This window comes from Electrona antarctica, assembly GCF_951216825.1.
Source record: "Electrona antarctica genome assembly, chromosome: 1".
NCBI lineage: Eukaryota > Metazoa > Chordata > Actinopteri > Myctophiformes > Myctophidae > Electrona > Electrona antarctica.
The window spans coordinates 53214604-53241699 of NC_136806.1; the positions used below are offsets into that span (position 1 = coordinate 53214604).

Below are 27096 nucleotides of genomic sequence, written 5' to 3' on the forward strand. Positions count from 1 at the left end.
CCACCAAGACCACCTGTGCCACCACTTATCCCTAAACTACTTTTCTTTTCTTTTACTACTGTATTCATAAACAAAAATACACATTGTGAGCTTGCATGTAGATTGGCTATTTGAACTATTAAAAAAAAATCTAAATAGTAATGAATAGGCAAAGAAGTTTAGGAATAAGGAATAACTGGCGAAAATAGGGCCCCTAACGTCATTTTGTCCTTGGGGATGACAGTGGTTAAAATAATTTAAACCATACTTTGGCTATTCAAAAATAGTGTTACTACTAGACTCATGCAAAACACATCCCTGGTTCTGATATTGTCCTATAATAATGCATGATGCGACCGTCATCTTTCTATTACTTCTTCTTCATATTTATTTGTCAGAGATTTAAAATGACGGTCCCCTTGTGCATTAGGATAATACCAGACAGAACCAGGGAATGAGGCTAACATGGTTAACTCCTTGACAGCTGGCCTATTCAGGTGCATCGATTTATCTCAGCCGGTAGAATTTGGGCTTGTATTCTAGCTGGATGCAGACTTCATGGGGGTTATTAGTAGACCAACTCTTTAAAAAAACCGAATAAATTGGGAGGCATCAAGGCCGGTGAGCTCAACAAGCTCAATAAGATCATAGAGAAGGCTCTGTTGTTGGCCTCCGAATGGAGAGCCAGTCGTGGAGGAGAGGATCGGGGACAAACTTAACTCCATGCTGGCAAATCCCTCCCACCCCTTTTATGTTGTGTTGCAAGACAGGGTGAACACCTTCAGCCGTAGGCTCACCTTCCCCCACCCCGAGGATGCATACGGAGCGGTGCAGACTCTTTCATGCCAACTGCCATCAGACTATAACGCAAATCCATTCCAATCCAGAACTGCCTCCCCCAAATTGCATAATATGGTCCTTTGGTGGTCCTGGTCTTGTGTGGGTATGTCCACTTGCGTCTGTTGTTTTTCTGTTTGTCCAGTAGTTTTAGCTTTATTTATGTGCCACATTATGCTGTTGTAAACGCTTCAATTTCCCCTCGGGAATTAATAAAGTATATCTCATCTCAGATCAGAAGCAGAACGTAACAATATTCAGATTTTCCTGAAAAAGCTGAAATGGAATAACACACTGCAAACCTGTTAATTCTGCCTGGACATTGGACTCTTTTCAAACCCTGACTAACATTCACTATAGAGGGTATGCGCATGCATAAAGTCAATGGCAGATCAGAGTGGCAAAGTGAGTGACCAAGTGAATTTAATGTGGTTTAAAGTCATTTAATGCAATCAAATAGGACTTTTCTGTTTGGATGTATGGATTGTCAAGGCCAGAAAGTAGTAGTTTTTTTGCCACTCAGGAGGAGTAGGAGAACTTGGTGATAATGTTACGTGCATACCCTCTATACCTGGTGCTTCAGTGGCCTTTTGTTGTCAAAATCGCCACTACACACTAAATACACTTTGATGGATACCAATCATACCACTGACAAATACAAAATGAAGCGAAATATATGTATTTGCGTTGTACAAAAAGACCACAGGGTTTTTTTTATTTATTTACAAACGAGATGAAATCTCACAATATAAAAAGCTAATGCTCCTGTATAAATTGTCCTTGAAATAACCAAAGGTGGATTTTCTTTTAGAAAAATCAGTAATGCATTACTGGTATATCATTGTAGTAAAAGAAAAGAAAAGAAAAACATTCAGTACAAATTGGTTTTCTTCATTATCCTCAGAAACTCCTCCTCGTTGACCTCTCCGTCTCCGTCGCGATCTGCCTCGTCAATCATTTCCTAACGAATCGCAGAGGGAAGTGATTTAAAATATATACTGTACACAGTACATACAGTTGTCAGTCAGCGTAACTTAATAATCCACCACCGCACGGCATGCGTCAATGTGCACATGCGTGCGGGTCGCCGTGCAGGCAGAACCATTTCACTTTTAGCGGATTCGACAGTTATCATACGATCTTATGGGCCCAGTATGTCCGTTTATCATGCATCTTATGGGCCAAGTATGGCCATACTGGCCTACTCACCATAGTAGCCTGGTCAAGGTTTCCCCCTGGTGGACGTGTCATTTCCAACTATTGTCGGTGCATGGAAACTAGGGGCTACTAATATATACTATTCTCTGCCTATCGGAACGTAACTCGGACGGTGCTGAGTCGGGTCTGGTGGCCTTCGCAACGCTCGGCTAGCGCCTCGCTCGGCGGTGCCTCACGTAGCTCAAGGCCACCAGACACGGCGCGCCTCCGTCAGGACATCAGTGATTATCACGCGAAATAATCACGGAGAACTAGTACCGACTGAGCCGTTGGGTCGGCAGAGCATGCCCATACTAGCTCGAAAAATTCGTACTGATCCTAACTGATAACTGCGGTCTTGTCCATTGATACCAGTCGAAACGGGTGTCACTCCGCTATAGAGCAAATACGGAAACGGACATTCGTCTGTCTAAGGTATGCGTGAAAATGACCGGATATAGCAGGCAGGCTCTCTACTACGACAAATTCACCAGCGTTCAAAACATGTTTCTGGTTGGCTCAACTTGGCTGCCATATTTAATTATGATTGGTTCAGAACGAAAGAAAACAAAGAAAAAAAACACAGGAAACTAAATGAAATGCCGACGGCAACTGTTTTGAGAAGTCAGAGACAGATGGGGAGGAGGAGGCAGAGAACCTGCAAGAAGAACTGACAGCAGGACCAGCAGCAAGCTCAGGTAATAATAATAATAATTTGCCAAGACTCAGGAGAAGAGAACATACTCTAGACTCTCCCCATGCCTTCAGCCTGGTGGAGACAATAGCTACTTTAGGCCTCTGTGGGCTTTGTTTTAAGTGTTCTGCTCTATTCTCAACATAACTATTAGGAGATGGAGGTTGGGGTAATGGGGTTATGTTACTGTTATTTTGCACATTGACAAAATTAATTCTAGAATGATAATCTGTTTCTCGTGTATGCCTCAAATACAAAACTGATCAAATTCAGGTTTGTCTGTCTTAGTACATGCCATGGGCTTATTATAGATATCTGGTATTATGGTTGAAGCATTCCATTTCCTTGTGATTATGGTATAAATAGGACAGGAGTAGGACTTGAATGAAGTAGGTAGCCTAATGCAGGTGTAAGACCTGTTGTGTTTGTATTATGCTCAGCTATAGGTTAGGTATAACTGTGCCAAAATGCAGTTGTCTATGCATTTCAGGGGTATTGTGGGGTTTGACCCCCCAAAACATTTTCGGCCGCGCCACAAGGAGTTGTTGCGGAATATATTTTTGGGAGCTCCTGCAAGAACTCCAAGCCACTTTCACCACTGGCTAAAACCGATATATTATTTTGATAGATTTGATACCGATATTGAATTTTTAAGGCCAATATCGTCCGATACCGATGCGATGACCGATTAATTGCCCAGCAAGAATCCGCAACCTGGCGGCGCTAAAATAGGCCAATGTAAAACGGGTGACATTTATTTTTCTGCCTTTTACCGCAATCGGACACTGTGATCATGATTTGAGGCATTTTGTTCAAAACGAGCCACTCCAGCAAACTTTAGATGCAGGTCAATATGAAACATGTGGGGGCGCGCACACACACACACACACACACCTGTAACTCCTCGTCTGTCAGGTTTTCACCCAGCTCCTTAGCAACTCTCTTGAGATTTCTGAAGGAGATCTTCCCCGTTCCGTCATCGTCGAACAACCGGAAAGCCTTCATTATTTCCTCCTTTGAGTCCTTTTCACTCTGATAAACAATGACATGTGGTGATCATATACAGTCTCAATCTAAAGGCCCAGTAAGCGTTATGTTGTACAAAACAGTGGTATCCCTGTCGCTACTCGCTAATAACCTGAAATGATTGTCATGGTCCGAAACTCCGAATACCAGTTTTATCCAATCAGGAGAGAGAACTCATACAGGATAATACAACAAAGAAATGAGCAGACATAATTGGAACTGGAACATTGTAAAATGTAAGCTGATAAATGGGTGCTCCTTCCTGATTGGCTGAAATTGGCAACCCACCTTAAAACTTTTTAGTATAGAGCTGGGAAGACCACTGTTGCGGAACAAACACTGCAATGATTACTATCAGAATATAGAGCTTTTACTTTTAACAAGAACATTTTTGTTTTGACCAAAGAAATATCACTTGGTTCGCACACTATGAACAGTGTACAAATGGACACTTGATTCCATTTGTACACACACAAAAATAATCCATAATATGATGAAATGTGTCAGGTAATTTAATTATGCTATATTTCTCTCCCAAAAAAGAAACTATTTACACTCACCATTTTATGCGTCATCATGCCAAGAAAGTCACTGAAGTCAATTGTCCCGGAGCCCTCCTTATCTATGTCTGAAATCATCTTCTTGATTTCTTCTTTCTTTGGTTCAAAGCCGAGGGCTCTCATGGCGACCTGAAGGAACAGACCACGAACGGAACAGGTCACGGCCTGAAAAGGTTGAGAACCATTGCTCTATCAGAAGAAGTTAAGAACCAACCTTGAGTTCCTTCACGTCTATGGTGCCTGTTCCCTCAGCGTCGAACAGATCGAAGGCTTCTCGGATCTCCTGCTTTTGTTCCTCCGTCAACTCCGGTTTGGGCCCGGCAGGTTTCTTCCTCTGGCTGGCAGTGGGAGTGGGTTTTCGATAGCCTGTCGCCTGCGAAATCAAAGCAATACGCGGTGGGTTTTAGAGCAGTGGTTCTCAAACATGTTTGGCTCAGGGCAGTGGGCACCCCTATAGGCTAACGTTTTTCCATCCACAGCACCCATGAATTGTAGCATCATGTAAATGGTTAAAACGTTCCCCCATGTCATGAGGAAAACTTGAGAGAATTTGTTTTCCATTAGTACAGAATGAAAATAAACTTTATACATGATGTTTAACTTAACCACTTGATTCAGTATCCATATTTTGGGGGGGAACATTCATCAAAAATAGCACTACAGCTTGTAAATCTGCTATTTTTGGAAAAGAGATTTGGTGGAGATTGTGGTTAAACTGAAGTGATATTGATAAATTCCAAATAAGCCACGGCACCCGCTTTGAGAAACCCTGGTTTAGAGGCTGCTATGAATATGTTATAAGTAGTATGTATCATTAACGGATACAGGACCGTTTATAGGGGGGATCTGGGCAATCTCAATGTAAAAGTGGTTATTGGCTGAGCCTGGGAATCGATCGCTGGTGGGGCGCTTGTTTTACAGGTTAGGGTTAAGATTAGGTTCAGGCATAGGTATTTGTGAGGTAATAGGCAATAGGGCATAGTTTCTCTGAGGTTGGGACCGTTGGGTTAAGAATCCCAGGCTCATAAAAAAAAGAGTCAGTTGTCAACAATAAACAGATGCCGTGTTGAATGAATGAACCCTGTTCAAGAGAGCACTAATAATAAAACACATGAAAGAAACCCAAGAGTATCATTGACCATAAAACATTAAGTATAAATGATTGAATTACACTTTATTTTATCCTTCAACTTGTACATTGTTTGTAGCAATTGTAGAAATACAAGAATGTTTAAGCATATTTTAATGTAATGTAATTTTTTCCAAATGGAAAAGTTGCCCACTCTTCCTTGGTGCCCAGACTGCCCACTGCCCACCTATCCTGTTGTTACCATAGAACAGGTTTACGATTGGACGTTAGCTTCCCAAACACAGAGAGAGACGCGTGTTAGCTTCGATGTCCATGTCATTTAGCAGGCGACGTTGTTTTCAAACTTAATTCTTACTGAAACTAACTCACTGCACTGAAAACGGAACATGTAACGTCAAAGTTGTACTGATCTATTAATAGAGAAAAGCAAGCATACCATTTCCTGATGACTTGAGGAGGACGGAGTGATCAACGTAATGTGAACTGAAGTGAAGATAAGAACGGATGACAACACAACAAAGTAAGCTGAGCACTGCAGCAACCTATGGCAACCAACAACAACAAAACGAGCGACGGACGGGTCAAGTTTTAGCTCCGTGTAAAGTGACAAGAATCTTATCCAATCGACACACAGATCCACCAGGCGTTGCCTGTCTTGGCCAATCACAAAGTAAAGTGGGCGGGACACATGGCTTCTGCCAATCGTTTAGTTCGTTTTCTTCTTCTTGTAATAATGGGGTTTCCGGCAAGTGAGTGTTACGCCGTGACGTATTACTGCCCTCCACAGTCCAGGATGATATTGCGCTCACTGATTGATTGATTGATTGAAGAATTTATTAACAGTTTGCAGAATTACAGTACATTTCAAGCACAAACTCAATACAAAGGCTGTTAACTGTGAGTGGACGACCCAATTAAGCATTACACTTGTTTCCAATAGGGTCCACCATGTTCAAATCATCAAAACATTTAGAGACGTACAAATAGACACTTCTATAGACAGAACAGGAATTCATCATAAAGGAGGTAAAAAGGGAAAAGAAATATATACAGTGAGGGGAAAAAAGGGGGGGGGGGCGGTGGGGGGGGATTCAGATTTTACGGGGGCCAGTTTCGAATTGCAGCCATCCGTAGGTGCCCTTTGAGAGCGGTTTTGAAGGAGTCAAGGGATTCGCATGTCTTAATGACAGTTGGTAGGGTGTTCCACATTTTGGTGGCATAGGAGCGAAAATAATTTAGTCCCTTGTTTGTGCCGAATCTGGGTTGTACATGGTTCGTTGCACTCCCTCTGGTGTTGTGGGTGTGGACTTCGTTAACATTAATAGAAGCATTGTGATTGATTGATTGATTGATTGATTGAAGTATGTAACAGTTTTACAGTACAGATTACAGTACAGTACATTTCAAGCACAACTCAATACCAAAAACTGTTAACAGTGAGTGAGTGGACGACCCAATAAAGCACTACACTTGTTTACAAGAGGGTCCACCTTGTTCAATTCATACATACATTTAGAGACGTACAAATATACACTTGAGCTTGTAGATCTGCTATTTTGAAAATAGTTTAATACATTTGAAAAGTTGAAATGGGACATTCTGCATAATGAGTACTTTTACCTATATAATAGGTTCCATCCTGGAGGTAAATCTTTGTGTTTGGGGGTGGGGGAACTTGGTTTCTTTGACCTAGTTGCTTGTTTCTCTCGGTATCTGGCAACACTGTTCTCGCTCCACCACCACACTCTCCGCCCACTCTCTCTCTTCTCAGTCCACCAACCAACCACCACCAGACCGCCTCTCTCTCTGTGTGTGTTTACAATGGCGGCTAAATGCTAAATCAAGCCAATTCGGTAGTTTATTTTACTTTACAGAATATTAATACTGTCCATAAATCCGCTTTACTGTAACGACAGCATGTCCAACAGCAACAGAACCGCGTATTTCTACGACCCGGACGTGGGCAATTTCCACTATGGTGAGTGAATGGAATCAGTGTTGTGTTTTCTTTTCAGCTAGCAGCTATAGATAGCTAGGCCTCGACGTTTTACACCATTTTTTCTTTTGATCGATTGATTGAATACTTTATTAACACTTTAAAAAAAGGTACAGTGCACATAGCTCTGGTCCATAGCCCTAATGCTATGGACCGTCACCAGAGCTACAGTGCACATACGATGAGAATAGGATGCTAAAAGGATAATTATACGTCTCTAAATGTTTTGATGAATTGAAAATGGTGGGCCCTATTGTAAACAAGTGTAATGCTTTATGGTGTCGTCCACTCACTGTTAGCAGTTTTTGTATTGAGTTGTACTTGAAATGTACTGTAATTCTGCAAACTGTTAATAAATCAATCAATCAATCAATCCCACAGAGGAGCCCAGGGCTTATTTTCATTGAGGTCCTGTCCTGTGTATTCAATTCATACAGAGACACTCTTAACACTGCAATACATCAGAATTATCCAGATTTGACTGAGGGACAGTGGGACTGCCATTGGATTTGTTTTCTCCATTTTCGTTTTTAATGTCATATGAAAGCAGGGAAGCATAGCTTCAAATTGACACATTGGTTGTTCAGTTTGACCCACCGGTTTTGGAGATGTGAGATATAGAGTAATAAGGTCTTGCAGAAAACAGCGAGTTGAGAAAACAACACAAAACTGGCTTGAAAGATTCACTTCTGTGGACTCTAACATTAATGAAATGAAATGAAATCTATATTTACCCAGGGTATCTGGGCCAAGCTCAAGAACTTGTTTCCAGCCAGGCCCTGCTCATAGAACACATTTCATCGTAGTGGTTGATGCCTTGTTCAAGGGCATTTCAGCGGTGGTAATTTTAACGTGTCGGACGGCTGATTCGAACTGGGAACCTTCCGGTATCTAGACCGCGCCGCTATCCGTTCGGCCACCGCTGCCACGACACCTATACACCTATAGCTACATGTTAAAGCATTTATTTCATATTGACATGTCAATTTCAGACATGCTCGAGTCTAGTGAAGAGTCAACCTGTGCTATTAACTCATTTTGGATAAAAATAAATAAATACATTCAGTTTTTCTCCCCTGGTGAAAAGCTGGAGGCTGCACGATGGCAGCCCCTCAGTCAAATCTGGTCACTAGTACATTCCAGTAGTAATAGGGAAAAAAGCCTTTGTGTGTCAGCAATGGTCCATGGATATGTTAGTAAGTAAATGTTAGTAAGTGTGGTGTTGAACATAATTATTGCAGTGGTAGATCTCGTCTTACACAATAACACATTGGAATAAAAACAAGTTCTCATGGGCTTGCAAAGGTTGCTTTGTACCACCACACTGACTGCCACAATTCAATTCTGCTTTTTTTTGGTATGAGAAAACACGTTTATAACTTTTATATTGCCAAAGCAAGTGTCAAAAAACATAAAACAATTTAAGAAAAATAATGTACGGTCGGAGGGAGCTGTGTTAGAACAGAGCTATCATTCTATGTTATATACATATGGGAAATGTCGTAAAAGCAAAGTTTAAAGCTTCAATCGGTGATTTATTCTACTGGTTGGCTGTAAGAACAGCAGAAACATGGGTTTTTAGAATGATATGGATGTCTCCTGTCTGGCTAATTTGTCACTTTATGAATGCTTCCTCTCTTCCAGGTACTGGTCATCCTATGAAGCCTCATCGACTGTCTCTGACTCACAGTCTGGTTTTACACTATGGACTCTACAAGAAGATGATGGTGAGCATCAATCTGCCAGTGATTCTATACATTTGTCTTTTAATCTAAACGGAAAGCGGTTTACTGGAAAACTTGGATTGCAGCGGTTCTCAAGCGTTTTCATGTCAAGGACCCCCAGAAAGGGCCCCCACGAAAGCATTTGACCCCCCCCCTCCCCCCCAACTCAAAATATTTTGTTGATTGTTGATTTGAGTTAAACATGATTGCTTTTAAACAGGGGTAGGCAATTATTTTCCCCAAGGGGTCAGATGAGAAATAGAAAATATTCTGGAGGGTGGGGGCCAAAAGGCTGAACTCAATTCGGCATAATATACATTTTAAAAAGCCGTAAATCAGGGGTGTCAAACTGGTGATATGTGGGCCGCATGCGGCCCAGGGAGAGGTCCAATGCGGCCCTCGAGATGATTTTCAAATAGGAAACAACGCTGCTACTCCCCCACCTGCCCCCCTAATGGCCCTGCTGTAGACAGCTTTGTCTCTGCCCAGGTGCGGAATGTTGTCACTGATGGGCTCGTTAACAGTCTATTCAACTACTAGTTTAGTTGTTGTGGATTACTCTCATCACACTCTGATACAGCAGGACATGGAGAGGCTAACCATATAGTTGAGTTTAATTTCCCTTACCAAGTGAGGAATATAGTCATGATAGTCAAAGCACATACTAGTATTTACGGCGTAAATACTAGCATTGTTTTGACAAGCTGGTAAGAGTATATTTTATTATTATTACCTCTGACTTCAGTAAATAAATAAATACTAGTCCATATTTTGTTGAAACCTCGGCATTTCGCATCCACCTTTCTTTTTTTTTGGCATGAGCGGACATTTTTGAGGGGTGACAAGGAAGGTAACAGATTGTCAATCACACACAATTCACGGCAGGAAACAGATTGCGTGTACGTGAATAAACGCCTTAAAATAAAAAATGCCGTTTTAGTACACGCATAAGGTCAAATTTGAATAATGTTTAGGGATGCACTCAAAATAATGTCTCCAATTAACCGTTTCCGTCCGTAGGACGGCTCCACACGTCCTAGGGAACCCAATCGACGCGTACAGAAAAGGAAAACAATCAGAATATTCACACACGTCCTATAATAGGACGTGTGTACACGTCCTAGCGCATCCTCAATGATATCAGGCGAGGGGAGAATATTCTGAATTTTTTCCCTTTTTCTTTTTTAATTACTTTTCAGTCGGACACTCGGCCACCGTAGAGCGAAGCCTACGGTCATGTTAGCTTACCGTTCACTTAGCTGTTAGCGCGGGAGAAAGAATGCCTCGTCTCTCCTAATCCAGGGCGCTCTCCGTTTTGATCTGATGGATATACTACGCGCTTCATTTCTGACTTCAACATGCCTCTCGTTCAAAATATGAATGCTTTAGAGCTTCTAGCGATATAATAGACTCGAGACTAAGGTAAGCTAACAAAATATTTCTCCGGTTTTCTTTCCGGCACACCAGAGCTCCTATTTTGAAGGCATCCCGGCACCGATTGTGTTAATACAGATTATTTAATCGGTTTTCACCAGCCAATTTTTTTTAAATGAAAAATATAATAAAATAAAACATAATATAATTCAAAAGTATCTAGTAGTACCTCTAGTCTAGAACAAAAGCCAAATCAAATATGATGTAAAATCTTATGTAAAAGTAAACTTTAAAATGTTCTACATTTAATTTGTGTACTCCTCTCATTCAGACACTTGGAAAAGAGTATAGGCTATTCATTGATTTAATACTTAATTAACAGGCTTTGGGCCATATCGGAATCGGTCAGAATCGGTATCGGCAGATATGACCCTGCAGATAATAGGAGATCGGATGTCGGTCATACTTTCATAATCGTGCACCCCTAATTATTTTCTACAAAAAAATTCCAATTAACCTTTCACTGGCTGGTCAGTCAGCCAAAGAGCCGTATTTGGCCCCCGGGCCACGTAATGCCCACGTCTACTTTAAAAGAATATATTAAAAATAGCATATCTACAAGCTTGTAGCGCGGCACAAAGTAATGTGCTATGAGCTTGCAGATCTGCTGTTTTTGAATAGCAGAACAGAACAGATGCTTTCCCGGTTTTAACCCATTCTGGGCGGGAACCCCTTTTGGTGTTTATAGCATTATGTTATACTTGTTGTATGATATACTAGATACAGATCTACAAGCTCATAGCGCTGCACTCGGTGCCACGCTACGAGCTTGTAGGTCTGCTATTTTTTTAAATCGCGAAAATGTGGCGCAAACCATTCAGAGCGAACGTTTTGAACTCAAATCTTTGCTTCTGGGGGGTCACTGGAACAACATATTTTCATATGGGGGGTCCGCGGCCAATTACTATATACTATATTTTTGAAGGTACTTGACATGAAAATGCTTGAGCACCACTGCTATAGAAACATCAGGTTTTTCAGAAATCTGTCAGGATTTAGAAGGCATTTGTAGAATCGTCCTCAGATCTAAATGGGTTAAAGTGAGCACATGAGCAATTTTCAACATTAGAATGGCACAATTTCTTCAATCGGTCTACTCACTCGTCTCAGTTTCAGTCGACAAAATGAACACTGATCAATCGATCGATTTATTTTTCCATGGCCTACAGGTGTTTAAGCCATACAAGGCATCGCAGCACGACATGTGCCGGTTCCATTCAGAGGACTACATAGACTTCCTGCAGAAGGTCAGCCCCAACAACATGCAGGGCTTCACCAAGAGCCTCAACACCTTCAACGTCGGGGACGACTGGTCAGTGCACATTTGTGTGTGTGTGTGTGTGTGTGTGAGCGACTGTGTTACGCATTGAGTTGCTGTGTGTGTGTGGGTTTGAATCCCCCTGGAGGTGGACTGGATCTACTTCTGTGTGGAGTTTTGCGTGTTTAAATAATTTCTGTCCCACCCTCATTTAAATAAAATAATAATTGTGTGTGTGTGTGTGTGTGTGTGTGTGTGTGTGTGTGTGTGTGTGTGTGTGTGTGTGTGTGTGTGTGTGTGTGTGTGTGTGTGTGTGTGTGTGTGTGTGTGTGTGTGTGTGTGTGTGTGTGTGTGTGTGTGTGTGTGTGTGTGTGTGTGTGAGTGTGAGTAGTCCTGTGTTTCCAGGTCTGTTTGAATTCTGTTCTAGGTACACAGGAGCGTCGTTACAAGGAGCGACACAGCTCAACCATAAGGTAACACACATGCATCAGGTTAAGTGCTATAGCGCCGGGAATCCACAAGATGGGGTCGTTGCCCGTGCCAGAAGTTCTTTAAAAAAGTCCCCTTAACCCCCCCAGATGTTTTGGTTGGTTTGACCCGGTAGTGAAAGTCGGCCATATCATACTACTTACTGACCTGAGATCAGTTTGGCATTCGGTCTCAGAAATGAAACCAATGAATGAAGTAATGAAAACAATTAAACGATTCCCCTAATCCAGGCAGCTGCAAAATAAATGTCATTCCATTGAAGAGAACTACACGTCGTTAGTAAACCTTTTCATAAATATGTGTTACAAAACATATGATTTTGTAGGTTATGTTCCATTAATTGTAAAATTGGTGATTAAGCAGGGTATGCATTCGGGGCTTGTGATTGGGTTCTAGTGAGTGAAGACCTACCCCTCGCTCCCCTTCACACCAATAGCATACCGGTTGTGGTTCCATTCGCAGCCATCGTTCTCTGAACTAGAGGCTTCAAAACCGCTCTGCACAAACCGATTGGTGCTGTCGGGCTTCCTTCGTCCATATTCTTTCACAGTCTTACGTTTCAGACCTAAATGTCAAAAAGCTGTAGTCCACAACAGTGGACTACAGTCAATGTGTCCTGTAGTTCCTGTCAGACCGTCCCAAGTTTCCGTGACTACATAAGATTTAGTCCAAATGCATCTCATACAGAACATGTATTTATTCTACAACATTTAGCAATACGTTGATAAGCATTTTAATTTTATTTGACTAAGCTGTTCTTCCCATTGGTGTCTAATCTATGGTAGAAATTTGACTAATTTGGCATTTTGTTCCAGATCTGTGACATCGCCATCAACTGGGCTGGGGGTCTCCATCACGCCAAGAAATTTGAGGTAAAAAAAAAAACAATGGCAGTATTTTACAATACTCAAAAAGAATGTTGTGCATTGTTTGTTTTTTTGTTTTTTGTTTTTCTGACTAATGGATGTGTTTCGGGCTGGAGCGCGTCAGTTTGTCAGACTGCTGCAGCGCTAAATAAAACACATCGTCGTGGTCGGTCGGACTCTAGACCAAAGAGTTGACTGTTGAGATATAATGGCTGACTTGTTCCCCCTGTGTTCCAGGCATCCGGGTTCTGCTACGTAAACGACATTGTAATCAGCATACTGGAGCTACTCAAGTAAGAGTGCTACGCACACAACACAATTTGCAGCAATTGTTTATTTGGATCACAATGGACTAGACCAGACGTTTTGTGCAATCCTGATAATTCTACTTCACTGTGCACTTTAGTGAATTGTATCATGAATTTATCAAATAAATAAAAAAGTCAAACGATTATTTGCATGACAATGAAGTAATACAGAAAGTCATAATGGTGACACAGTTTGTATTGTTCAGAGATTAAAATAGGGTGCATTTTGCATCCCAAAATGCAGTTTATAGTTAAGGGACGCAATAAAACTACTGTACTACTGTACTGTTTTTTTATTCTAGTTTGTTTTGCTAGCCTTAGTTATAATAATAATTTATTCTGTTTTCTACATGAATATAACCAAAATGGCAAAATATGACTCCTAATGTCGTTGAAGTGGGACTCATTACATTGAAAACCTATTTACATCACTGATTGTTCTCCAGATACCACCCTAGGGTGCTGTACATCGACATAGACATTCACCATGGGGACGGCGTACAGGAAGCTTTTTACCTCACTGACCGCGTCATGACCGTGTCCTTCCACAAATATGGGAACTACTTCTTCCCAGGCACAGGTAAACATTGAAAATACAACTGTACATTTTATTTTTGGCATGGCCTTTACAAAAGTGCCATCCATAAAATGTTGATGTCGTCAACCTGTGTGTGTGTGTGTGTGTGTGTGTGTGTGTGTGTGTGTGTGTGTGTGTGTGTGTGTGTGTGTGTGTGTGTGTGTGTGTGTGTGTGTGTGTGTGTGTGTGTGTGTGTGTGTGTGTGTGTGTGTGTGTGTGTGTGTGTGTGTGTGTGTGTGTGTGTGTGTGTGTGTGTGTGTGTGTGTGTGTGTGTGTGTGTGTGTGTGTGTCCGTCCTGTAGGTGACATGTATGAGGTGGGTGCAGAGAGCGGTCGGTACTACTGCCTCAACGTTCCACTCAGAGACGGCATCGATGACCAAAGTGAGTCCTCTTTGCTGTTCTAGACCCAATTGTATTAATTGTGTTAAACCTTTTCATAGACGATAGACTTGTTTGACATTACTGGCATCAGTGTTTAAATTAGTGTCAGTGTGTAAATTAGCCTAATGTATTTTCTTCTTCACATTATTATGAAATTGTGTCGGACTCAGAATGTCATTGGCTTACCTCTGCATTTCTGGAGTGAAGCATTCTTAATGTAAAGGTCTTTGTCAATTTGTGTGTGTGCGCGTCTAGGTTACAGACAGTTGTTCCAGCCAGTCATTAAACAGGTGGTAGATTTCTACCAGCCAACCTGCATCGTTCTACAGGTGAGTCTATTATACACAAAGTGATAATACTATACATACAATGTATAATATGACCACAAGGCTCAGTGGCCTCGTGGTTAGAGTGTCCGCCCTGAAACTGGGAGGTTGGGGGATTGACATATTTATTAACAGTTTGCAGAATTACAGTGCATTTCAAGCACAAACTCAATACAAAGACTGTGACTGTGAGTGGACGACCCAATTAAGCATTACACTTGTTTACAAGAGGGTCCACCTTGTTCAATTCATCAAAAACGAGATGGGAGCAGGAGGAGGTTTCGATCCCTGGCCGGGTCATACTAACCTGACTCTGCCAGATTGCGGCAGTATTGAGTTCACAAGTTCCCTTCTCCTACCTTGATCTGGTCTCTCTCAAGCAGAAGCGATGAACCGGAAGCAGCGGGACAAAAATCTGATATCTCCATAATCAATTCGAGTTGTAGTCTAAGAGCTCCATTTTCGTCACCGCTAAACCCCTTATCCCTAAACTTCTTTGCCTTTTTTACTATTTTGAAAAACATTTTTGAATACTTCAACTAGCCAATCTACATTGACACGTTTTGAGCTTGTAGACTGGCCATTTTAATGTTTTGCAAAATAGTAAAAAAAAAAGGCAAATAAGTTACGAAAATGGAGCCCCAAGGGCTATATCTTGCGCCACCCCTCAACCCTTATCCCTAAACTTATTTGCCATTTTTTCGTTCAGTAGTTTTAGTTCAAATAGCTGATCTACAAGCTCACAACATGTAGATGTAGATCGGCTAGTTTAACTATTTAAAAATTATTTTCAATATAGTAAAAAATGGCAAATACGTTTAGGGATAAGGGGTGGCGCAAAATGGAGCCCTAAGTCTTGTTAGCTTGTGTTTACATTTGCGCTGTGGCACAGCTTCAATACGTCACCAGTCTCGGCGTTGATCCCGCCGCCTCTAGCGGCCGAATTTTGTTCGGAGTTCATCGTCTGCCCGAGAGAGACGAGATGGGAGCAGGAGGAGGAACTCACTGCTGCCACCAGCTGGCGGAGTCCGGTTAGGGTCATACCAAAGACAAAAAAATGGTATCCATGCCTCCCTGCTTGGCACTCAGCATCGAGGGTTGCATTGGGGGGCCTAGATCAACTACAAATGATTCCCGAGCGTGGCACGGCTGCGACTCACCGCTCCATGAGATCAGAACAAATCTCGCATACTGTGTACACCAATGTATGTGACAAATAGTAGGACTTTAACTTTTAAGTGCTCAAAGTCACTTTACGGAAACAAAATAAATACAACTTTTATTAGGCAAAAACATAGTTGAATGATTAGGTAGAAGATAATGCGAGTCTGTGGGAGTCAGAAAAGTGCGAGCCAAAATAAGTGTGGGTCCTTGATGGGGTTCCAGCGTGTCCCCGGCTAAATGGGTTAATTTACACTCAAAATAGTTCAACTGCTTTACCCATATATATATATAATATATATATGGTACACATCTACAAGCTTATCACGCTATAATAATGCATGATAACAGGTCCATTTGGTTCCATTTGTACACTCTTAACTCTCAATAAGTACACTCTCAGAGTCATGTGGGGTCCTTGAAATTAAAAATGTTTTAGAACAACTGATATAAAATTACAAATGTAATGAAATGTAATATAAAATATAATAAAACATGGTGCAACATCAAGTGAAGCATTCTAAATAGAAAATAATTGATTACTGTAAATGACATGTGATAAATGACGTGGAATCTGGTTGGCAGAGACTGGCTCACTCACCAATACCGACACCATCACATTTTAGGCAGTATTCTTATCGGCAGCTTTGTATAGCTGTGTATCGGAAACACACAATACATGTACTAAAACTATTGTGTTTTGTGTTAACCCGTCTGCAGTGTGGAGCGGATTCCCTCGGCTGTGACAGACTGGGCTGCTTCAACCTCAGCATACGAGGACACGGGTACGACTTGTTCTCTTCACTTTTACCCTGGTTTATATGCTACTGTATAATATAATATAATATATGAAAAAATCACACGTGTGTGAAGTGAGGGCCGCTCTTATTGTCACACGTCATCATACATCATCTCATTCTGGCCAATCACAATTTGCGTCTTGTGTCTTCAATGTTTGTGTTTACACAAACCCTCAAAGCTGGCCATCAATTTATTTTAAATGCATAAATAAATATACAGAATATGCAAAGTTCTTGCATAGATTCAGCCGCGGCAGATATGACAAAGGGGGGGGGGCAGTGGCTCAGGGTTAGAGCGGCCGCTTGGGGACCAGAAGGTTGTGGGCGGCTGTGGCTCAGGAGGTAGAGCAGGTCATCCAATGATCCCTGGGTCGGCGGTTCGAATCCCGGCTCCTCCTGTCCACATGTGTCCCCACATTGCCTCTAATGAGTCGGTGTGAGCTCGCCACCATTGGTGTGTGAATGTGGGAAGTGAGGAAGGACGCTGGCGTCGACTGTTCGCCGCTTCACCTCCCAATGTATGAATGAATGAACCATTGTAAAGGGCTTTGAGCACTTGGAAAAGTGCTATAAAAATGCAATTCATTAAGGTTCCCAGTTCGTGTCGAAGTGTCCTTGAGCAAGACACTGAACCCCTAATTGCTCCCGATGAGCAGGTTGGTGCCTTGCATGGTTTCTTCCGCCATCGGTGTGTGAATGGGTGAATCATGTGATCTCTGTAAATTGTAAAGGCGCTATATACGGTAAATGCACCATTTACCATTTATTTACTGAATCAGAATCAATATTTACAGTCAGAGAAAGGAGGTGATGAGTCGGGAGGATTCTACTATCAAGGTGTTCCAGGAGTTAAACTGTGACTATATTCACTTGTATTTTTGAGGGCAGGGATTTGTTTATTAGGTTAGTTTCTAGTTTAGATTGTGTTGTTTACCAGAAAGGAAGAAGAAGAAGAAAATTATGTCAAAGAGAACATAAAAAGAACAAGATATCTAAACACTCCCCCCAGTGTCCGCCTGTCCGGGTAGCTTTTGGTCTGGAACATTCTAATGGGGATTGACGCCCACGTTCTCGGGCCGATACCGACAATAAGCCTCTCCAACCCACTTATTCATGCTGAGTAGTCTGTACGATTTTAAGCCAGTTGTTCATTTGCCTAACCCTAAAGGCTCATACATAGTCTGGACTTTCGGTGGTGAGGTGCCCACCAAACTACAACATGACGTCACGAGCCGCGGTGAAGAGCAAACCACCGCCCCAGCCCTTCTCTCTGTTTTTACTCACCACCGCTCAGCGTTATTTCAGCTCCGGTGGTCACCTCACCACCGAAAACCCAGACTATGAATGAGCCTTAACCCTTAACCCACATTTTATTTATGTTACAAAGATAAATATATAATTCCATAATATATTTTTCGGTTAATTGACCAACCGTGTGTGTGTGTGTGTGTGTGTGTGTGTGTGTGTGTGTCCTACAGTGAGTGTGTGGAGTTTGTGAAGAGCTTTACGATTCCTCTGTTGGTGCTGGGAGGAGGAGGCTACACAGTGAGGAACGTGGCTCGCTGCTGGTAAGTCTCATCTCAGTTTTCTCTATAGCAGTGGTTCCCAAACTTTTACATGTTAAGGACCCCCAAATCAACATTTATTAGGCCACGGACCCCCCCCCCCATTTGAAAACATGCCAGTGACCCCGATAAGGGAGGATTTTTACGGCTCTAGCAGTGATTCCGAAACATATTCATTTCAATGACCCCCAGTTTCACACGCATTAGGCTACGGACCCCCAATTTAATGGCATTTCTATCTCTGTGTGAGTGGTTTGACAATTTATATTGTCAAACCACTGTTAATTTAACTCTGAGAGTGTACAAATGGAACCAAATGGACCCATTAGGGTCCATTTGGTTCCATTTGTACACTCTCTGAGTTACAGACCCATAAGTGTCCATTTGGTTCCCACTTCCCAATCCATTGAGCTAGGTACCCCCTGGAACTCCGTCTTTGAAATTCAAAAGAGAGTTTGAGAATAGCTGTGTTTTACTGTTTTTTTTGCGTGAACAGGAACTAATTTCCTTTCATGTCCGCTCTTGTTCCGCTCCATCCCAGGACCTATGAGACGTCTCTTCTGGTAGATGAATCTATCAGTGATGAGCTGCCGTACAGCGGTGAGTTGCTAAACCATTCAGAACACATGGGTTCAAAGTTCTCAGTCCTTTGGACGCTGGAAAGTCAGCATGTCGTCTACTGGTTTAGAAGACGTTTGTAGAATCTGTCTCAGATCTTAACACAATCAGTGCCGGGATTCCTTCAAAATAGAAGCTCTGGGGTGCCGGAAAGACATGGCCGCTTTTACTCTGAACTTTGAAAAAAAAAAAGGAAAAAATTCAGAATATTATTCTCTCGCCTGATAACATTGAGGATGCGCTAGGACGTGTACACACGTCCTATGGATGCGTCGATTGGATTCCCTATGACGTGTGGACACGTCGGATGGACGGAAACGGTTAAGTAAAGAAGTTCTACCATTAAGTGGGTATGGCTCGGGTACGGGTACCCCGTTCCACATGACTGCTGCCGAGCATAAAAACGAGTCCTTTTCCATTATACAGCGTTTGATTCTGCATGGTACAGTGAGCGTGGAGCAATGCATCCACGCAATCCATGGAACGGTACGGTGAATGAATACTGTAAACACAAACACACCATGTTGGTGTTGGTGCATGTGGTCACAGGTGTGTGTGTTTATAGAGCAGGGGTCTTCAACGTTTTGTCAGGCCCGGACTCCTTAGCTGAGAGAGAGATGAGATGAAGCAGGCGCTTTTTGTTTCCTCTCTTTGCCGAAAATAGCCGATCTACAAGCTCACAACGCCTTGCATCGCGAGCCGTTGTGAGCTTGTAGATCAGCTATCATTTGGCTGATATAAAGTTCTCCTTAGAATGGGGATGCTAGGGTTCAAGTGGTCCATGTAAAATACTTACTTGCCTATCACAGGAAGATTTGGTAAATCCGAGGACCCCCCCCTGTTGAAGACCCCTGTGTGTGTATATATATATATATATATAGAGTATTTAACCACAGGACTCAGCCACCGGGACCTTTCCATTTGATTAGCTTTTAACTAAACACACGGTTATGCTGCGTTCACACTCGCAGCGACAAAAAGCTTCAAAACGGACCCAAAGCGCGGCCCAGCTACGTTGCTTGCCGAGTCGCCCGTTGAAAGCTCAAGCCACACTGCGTATATGATAGGGAATAGGGGGGATATAAAGCACAGGGAACCAGCTAACGGCAATCATTAGTTTGGTGCAGGAATTTTGGGGAGAGGGTAGGCTTAGGGGATGAATCAAAAACTTGTGCTTTGTAGCGACATGTGCCGTGGCCCGTGCCATGTCACTTTGTACCTTGGCGTCGCTGCCTGGCGTCCACTGAGAGATTGTCGTTGTAGCCTGTCGCTGTGTCGCTGCCAGTGTGAACTCTGCATCTTCTCCTGCTTTGGGGGTGGTGCTCTCCAACAGTCCAACACAATTTGCCACCGTAAAAGTAACGTTCGGCACAGGCATGGATTTACAATGTGATATGCATTCATACTTAACGCAGGCCATGCTAATAAATACTGTAAGTCCAACGACATAGATAGACTGATTGATATTTGTTTTTTTCTTTTCCCCTCTGCTATTCTACGCTCCCTTCTCCCTCTTCCGTTCTTTGGTTCACATCTCTCTCTTCCCCCCTCTTCTGTTTCCTCTTGCTCCCCTGCTCTTACTCCCTCGGTTCAGAGTATTTTGAGTATTTTGCTCCAGACTTCACGTTACACCCCGACGTCAGCACCAGGATAGAGAACCAGAACTCAAGACAGGTAACATCATAACATGAATTAACGTCATAGAGTCGCCACAACTGTATATGCATGATTCCATGGAAGCCAACAGGTCTTCTGTTAACCCATTCAGGCCTGACGTCGAAATTAAAATCATGACAATTTTCTGAAAGATTTGAGGCACTTTTTAATTTTAATTTTTCAAAAATAGCAAGTTCATAGCGCGCCACTCGGTGGCGCGCTATGAGCTTGTAGATCTGCTATTTTTCAATAGCTAAATTATAACATAATGTTTAAAAACACCAAAAGGGGTTCCCGCCCAAAATGGGTTAACCCTGTAAGACCCAACGATGCTTCTCGGTAACATTTTTATTTTAATTAATCACTTAATTCTTTTTTTTTTTTTTAATTCTTTTTTCACCTAAACATCATCATTGATGTTCATTGTTTAGTCTTGCAATGCCATTGGTCATGATATTTGCATATAAATACCCCCCACAGATAAAAGTAACTAAAATGCATGTAATACATATATTTGTGTGATCATTAGAATGTCTAGAACATGTATCATGTATTATTGTGAAAGATATCCACCGAATGTAAATTATTAATTTATTATTATTATTTTAATAATTATTATAAATTTGCATAAAATGTTCATTAAACTTTTATTTTTATTTTTTTTACATATTTTTTTAACATAAGTCCTAGTAGTACAAAGTAGTAGTAAGGTTGAAATCTATTTTTTGCAAGTAGAAATGTATCCGGGTCTTACAGGGTTAAAGCATGTCTCAACACCGAAAATAAACAGAAATAGCCGATCTACGCGCAGTGCGACGTGTTGTTTGCTTGTAGATCGTCTATTTTCGGTTGCTAGTTATTTTTTAGGATTAAAGAGTGAACTGGTGATTGATGATGATTATTTTATTTTCGTGTCCAAGCCTCATGGGTGTTCCGTCTTCTCTCCCAAGCTTGACAAATAAAAATGGAAGTTGTCAAACTAGCAAATTGAATGCATGTTCGGAAGCATCTTCCATAAAACACCAACGGTCTCAGAAATGTCATCACAGCAAAAGTTAAAATCAGTGATTTCAACAATTGGTTGGATGCCTGTAGGACAGCAGCAACATAGGTTTAGAACAACAATACCTAAAACATCGTTACATTTTCAGTCATGACATTTTATTTAGCTTTATTCCATGTCCACGCGCACGCACGCATGCATGCACACACGCATGCATGGACGCACACACACAGTTTGGCAATTAAGTTGTGAGCTTGTAGATCAGCCTTTCTTATATACAGCATGTCGTCTCTGCCGGGTGGAAACCTCATATGTCCAAAACTGTACATTTTCATTATTCAAAAACGGCAAAAGTAGCAGATGGACATTAAGCTCAAAAGGCTTTTGTGTGACGCTGTTGCATGATCAGGACAGGTAGGGCATTTATTTATAAAAACAAAAAAAACAAAGTTCGAACACTGAGATGAGAGGTTTCTGCCCGACAGCAACGACAGGGTGGTTAATTAACCCCTTACGACCTGGGACACGTCTGTGTCACCTTAGCTTTTAACCCCATTATTCTTTACATTAACTATTGAAGAATAGCAGAAAATAGCAGATCTACAAGCTCGAAAGCTTGAAAAATCGTGAAAACCTGTGCAAATCTTTGAACATACTGTAAATTCTTTCCCAGCAAACTATCTTTTGGGGGGGGGGGGTCCTTGACATGAATATAGTTTGAGCACCGCTGATACAGAAACGGGTTTTTCAGAAAACCGTCAGGATTTAGAAGACATTTATAGAATCCGGGTTAAAGCACTACATGGTGTCTGGTGTCTGTGTGCGTACCTGTTTGAGTCCTGAGCCGCTCTGTGTGTGTGTGTGTGTGTGTGTGTGTGTGTGTGTGTGTCCTCCCTCAGTACCTGGAGCAGATACGTCAGACGGTGTTTGAGAACCTGAAGATGCTGAACCACGCCCCCAGCGTCCAGATCCACGACGTGCCCTCCGACATGCTGAGCTACGAGCGCACAGACGAGCCCGACCCGGATGAGAGGGGCGCGGAGGACGCCTACAGCAGGTGACCTGAAGCACGCATTGGGTTTAGGGGCAGGGGCGCGGAGGACGTCTACAGCAGGTGACCTGACGCACGCATTGGGTTTAGGGGCAGGGGCGCGGAGGACGTCTACAGCAGGTGACCTGACGCACGCATTGGGTTTAGGGGCAGGGGGCGCGGAGGACGTCTACAGCAGGTGACCTGACGCACGCATTGGGTTTAGGGGCAGGGGCGCGGAGGACGTCTACAGCAGGTGACCTGGCGCACGCATTGGGTTTAGGGGCAGGGGCGCGGAGGACGTCTACAGCAGGTGACCTGACGCACGCATTGGGTTTAGGGGCAGGGGCGTGGAGGACGTCTACAGCAGGTGACCTGACGCACGCATTGGGTTTAGGGGCACAGGTGAGCATGGTTGCTAAGGTTAGTGTGTGACGTCACTGACAGCTGATCAGACTATAAGACCTTGCACCACTCAGTTCACACAGGTGTGATTTTTTAAATAATACCCACGTTCTTTCACAGATTTTGGCCCACCATGTTTTTTGTGTGAAAAGTCATGATGGCATATTAAAGAAGAGTACTTCAAGTTGCTGTGCTGTTGTGTTGCTGTACTTCAATATATTTTGATGAGAAGTATTTTTTATGAAATATTGGGTGAAATATACGCGTGTTTATTATGTGATGGTGTGACAAAAAGGATGTTTAGTGTTCTAGGGTTAATGGCCTCGGATACGACATATAAAAGCAAAGGTTAAAAGCCTCCAATCTGTGATTTCTTCTGCTGGCTGTATGTCCAGCAGTAGCCTGTGGTCAATGCCATTTTTGGGTTTCTGATCCGGTCTGGAGTGGAAATAACATAACCCCCCCCCCCCCACACACACACACATCTGGCGCCGTGCACCGCCAGTATGATTCCCTTAGTCTAAAATGTGTTGGTTTGGTATAATACTAAATAGTTTTGTTTATTTTGGTTCAATATGTCCATCATTTATTGTAACTCGTGGTGGAAAGCCTGGTGCAAGCTTAGAACAGTCACGATATTTTATTTAGCTTTACTCCGTGTGTGTGACTGATTGGTTGGTGATGTCACTTCCCCAGGCCGGAGGCGTCCAATGAGTTCTATGACGGCGACCACGACAATGACAAGGAGAGTGATGTGGAGATCTGACATCCCAATGGACTGGACCGAGTGGACAGACACCCTCTCTCTCTCTCTCTCTCCTCACTATCCTTCATCTATACATCCATCCAGCCATGCCTTCATACGGACAGCCAAGCCATCTTTTTTTTTTTCTTTTCTTTTTTTCTTTTTTTTTTTACAAAATGACGATAACTATCATCTGCAGAACTGGGAAAAGTGCTGGCTTGAGAATGGTGTGGACGACGGCCCAAGTTTTTTTTTAAAGTTCCTTCTTTTTGTGTATCAACAGAGTGAGAAAGTCGGTCAGTGAACTTAAAAAGACACTCCGTTCAGTTAGGTCAGGTTAAAAAGCCTTTTTTTTTTTTATCTCTCATGGTTTAGATGCTATATAGGCAACGAGAAAATATCTCTGCGTGATAGGACCACTTTTGCCAACTGTAAACCTGGCTTACAACAGGTCAGGATTTATTGATGACCTAGTCCTGATTGGCTGCCTTGTCTCAGGCTACCTCTAGCCAATGGGACAGCAAGCAACAACCCGAGGCTACTAGTCCTGATTGGCTGCCTTGTCTAAGGCTACCTCTAGCCAATGGGACAGCAAGCAACAACCCGAGGCTACTAGTCCTGATTGGCTGCCTCGTCTCAGGCTACCTCTAGCCAATGGGACAGCAAGCAACAACCCGAGGCTACTAGTCCTGATTGGCTGCCTCGTCTCAGGCTACCTCTAGCCAATGGGACAGCAAGCAACAACCCGAGGCTACTAGTCCTGATTGGCTGCCTCGTCTCAGGCTACCTCTAGCCAATGGGACAGCAAGCAACAACCCGAGGCTACTAGTCCTGATTGGCTGCCTCGTCTCAGGCTACCTCTAGCCAATGGGACAGCAAGCAACAACCCGAGGCTACTAGTCCTGATTGGCTGCCTCGTCTCAGGCTACCTCTAGCCAATGGGACAGCAAGCAACAACCCGAGGCTACTAGTCCTGATTGGCTGCCTCGTCTCAGGCTACCTCTAGCCAATGGGACAGCAAGCAACAACCCAAGGCTACTAGTCCTGATTGGCTGCCTTGTCTCAGGCTACCTCTAGCCAATGGGACAGCAAGCAACAATCCGAGGCTACTAGTGCTTCTAGCAGCGACCTAGTCATGAGTCAGAAACGCTGCAGCGGCGGCGCGGCGTGAGTGACAACAGCTAATGCTATTAGCTAACTTTAGCTACAGGAAAGCCATAACAAAACACAGTGATTGAGCCAACGAAAGAACGTCGGAAACGAATGCAAAAAAAAAGGAAAGAATAATAATAATACAAAATGGGGACAGATGCACAACGGAGACAGCGCTTGCACCTGGCAGTTAATGATACTTGTGTCATTCTTTTTTTTTTCAATTAACCACTTGAAATCTAGCATCCCTACTCCGAGGAGAGCTTGTAGATCGGCTATTTTCGGCAAAGGGGGGGGAAAAAAGAACAGACTACAGAGTGAAAGGTTAAGTTTACGAAGAATTGACGGTTTAAGTGGTTAAATGTCTGAAAATACACCTTAACATGAATCCGTCATACACAGTTTTATACAAAATGGGGGGGGGGGGTATCCATTTTTTTTATAGATATGAAAATCTTTGCCATAATATGCCCAAAATAGGCACGCCGGGTTCAAATCGGTTAACATGAATTTTATAAATGGTGCACACCTGATTTGTAGAAATGGCTATAATGGGTAATCAGAACGCTTGCCCCAAAACACACTCGACCTCTTTTTTTTCTTTTTTTGTGGACCCCCCCCCCCCCCCCGGGATTATTAATAAGGTTAGGTACTTCAGGCATAGTTTTACTGAGGTTACGGCGACCCGTTCCGAGGATTAGACCCGAGGCGAGTGTGTTTTGGTGCGAGCGGCCTTGTATTCCTACAATGCCATGAAACTGCACCCTGTATGTATACGTTATGTATGAAATGACTTGTGAGATCAAGCAACTTCTTTTGTTTGTTTGTTTTTTTTGTTTGTTTTTTTAATAAAATGAGGCCACACAACTGAACGTGGTAGAACCCAGAAGTAGTCTTAACGCATTTATTTTCTTTGTACTGTGTGTATACACGACGTATATACTGTAAATCCTTGATCTGTCATTTAACCCATTTTTAGGCCTGACGTCGAAATTTAAAAAATGTCCTTGTGTTTCTTATGTTTCTGTGGTTTCAGTGGTGCTCAAAAGATTTGATGCACATTTTCACGATTTTTCAAAAATAGCAGACCTGCTATTTTTCAATAGCTAAAGCATAACAAAATGCTTAAAACACCAAAAAGGGTTCCCTACCAAAATGGGTTAATTTAGACTGCAGGAGGCAGCTGGTTGTGGAATTTTGGTGGCTTAAAAAAAGAAAGAAAGACTAGTAGTTTGAGTCAAGATAGAAATTCAGCCCTGATATGGCTTGGCTGTTGTATTCTTTTTTTCTACTTCTACAAAGCCAGAAACCGGTTGCATGTGATTCTTTTTTTTATATTGTTGTTGGTGACATCCATTATATATTTATTTTTTTAATAAAAAATGTACGTGTATGTGTAATTAGGTCTGCGTCCTGCCTATTTTATGCACTGCAAACGTTATCTGACACCTTGATTGAGTTGAGACCAGTTGTCTGACACCTTGATTGAGTTGAGACCAGTTGTCTGACACCTTGATTGAGTTGAGACCAGTTGTCTGACACCTTGATTGAGTTGAGACCAGTTGTCTGACACCTTGATTGGGTTGAGACCAGTTGTCTGAGGCCTCATTCACACGTACCAAACACCAATCAAGCAATGTTTGCTCGTTTTTTGGGCCTTCCCGGGCTGAATTATGGGCCCACCACGTCCCTGCCATGGATAGTCAGATCTACTATTTTCACTAGTCTGGGTCTTTTACAGGGTACATCATGAGCTTGTAGATCTATTTTCACTAGTCTAAACATCAAAGTTCTATTTCGGGTCTCGGGCTAAAATATTTGGGGATCCACTGATACAAAGTAACTAAGTACATAACTAAGTACTGTACCTTTTAGTTGTAAAAGAGTATCGTTGCTCTGGAGTGGGAAGTCTGGAGCTCTCTGGTGGAGCAGTTGCCCCCGCGACCCGACTACGGATAAGAGCTCTCTGGTGGAGCTGGATGGAGAGTTTCTTTAGTTTGTTGTATTGCTACTTTTACTTAAAATACTACGTAAAATACCAGAGTACTTCTTCACCACTGTTTGACTGTGTACAAAATAATGACAAACTCTGAAAACTGAATTAAGAATCAACGTTATTGACACTTCACTAAGATGTAATTGTATTGACACATCACTGGACAACAGTGTAAAGATGTAACTTTATTGACACATCACTGGTTTACAGTGTAAAGATGTA

At 42.5% G+C, this 27096-nt stretch overlaps 2 protein-coding genes across 3 annotated transcripts; one reads left to right on the forward strand and one right to left on the reverse strand.

Annotated features, from left to right (window-relative positions):
• Positions 1-1497: 1497 nt before the first annotated feature.
• On the reverse strand, positions 1498-5972 carry cetn4 (centrin 4). The gene is made up of 5 exons (XM_079502307.1): positions 5820-5972; positions 4508-4666; positions 4294-4422; positions 3602-3739; positions 1498-1777 (listed from the first exon to the last, which is right to left on the reverse strand). Exons 1-5 carry the CDS (start codon positions 5820-5822, stop codon positions 1688-1690), a joined length of 519 nt encoding a protein of 172 aa, XP_079358433.1. The 5' UTR covers positions 5823-5972; the 3' UTR covers positions 1498-1687.
• Positions 5973-7061: 1089 nt separating this feature from the next.
• hdac3 (histone deacetylase 3) lies at positions 7062-23888 on the forward strand. 2 transcript variants are annotated; one of them, XM_079497816.1, is made up of 16 exons: positions 7062-7361; positions 9024-9106; positions 11707-11849; positions 12187-12268; positions 13100-13156; positions 13388-13443; positions 13905-14038; positions 14337-14417; positions 14673-14746; positions 16625-16689; positions 18183-18272; positions 18811-18869; positions 19314-19373; positions 20482-20561; positions 22446-22603; positions 23678-23888. In XM_079497816.1, the coding sequence occupies exons 1-16, from the start codon at positions 7301-7303 to the stop codon at positions 23745-23747; spliced, it is 1353 nt and encodes a 450-aa protein (XP_079353942.1). In that variant the 5' UTR covers positions 7062-7300; the 3' UTR covers positions 23748-23888. The 2 variants fall into 2 exon arrangements, with proteins under 2 accessions (XP_079353942.1, XP_079353943.1); XM_079497817.1 differs by lacking the exon at positions 19314-19373.
• The last annotated feature ends 3208 nt before the right edge of the window (positions 23889-27096 follow it).

Bases quoted from the DNA above. Each gene is read 5' to 3' on its own strand.
- cetn4 (XM_079502307.1), bottom strand. The intron at 4,423-4,507 runs GTTGGTTCTTAA...CTGTTCCTTCAG, and splicing joins TAGACGTGAAGGAACTCAAG to GTCGCCATGAGAGCCCTCGG. The intron at 1,778-3,601 runs GTGTGTGTGTGT...GCGATTCGTTAG, and splicing joins TGACAGACGAGGAGTTACAG to GAAATGATTGACGAGGCAGA.
- hdac3 (XM_079497816.1), top strand. From the start codon at position 7,301: ATGTCCAACAGCAACAGAACCGCGTATTTCTACGACCCGGACGTGGGC. The intron at 14,039-14,336 runs GTAAACATTGAA...TCCGTCCTGTAG, and splicing joins CTACTTCTTCCCAGGCACAG to GTGACATGTATGAGGTGGGT. The intron at 14,747-16,624 runs GTGAGTCTATTA...ACCCGTCTGCAG, and splicing joins CAACCTGCATCGTTCTACAG to TGTGGAGCGGATTCCCTCGG.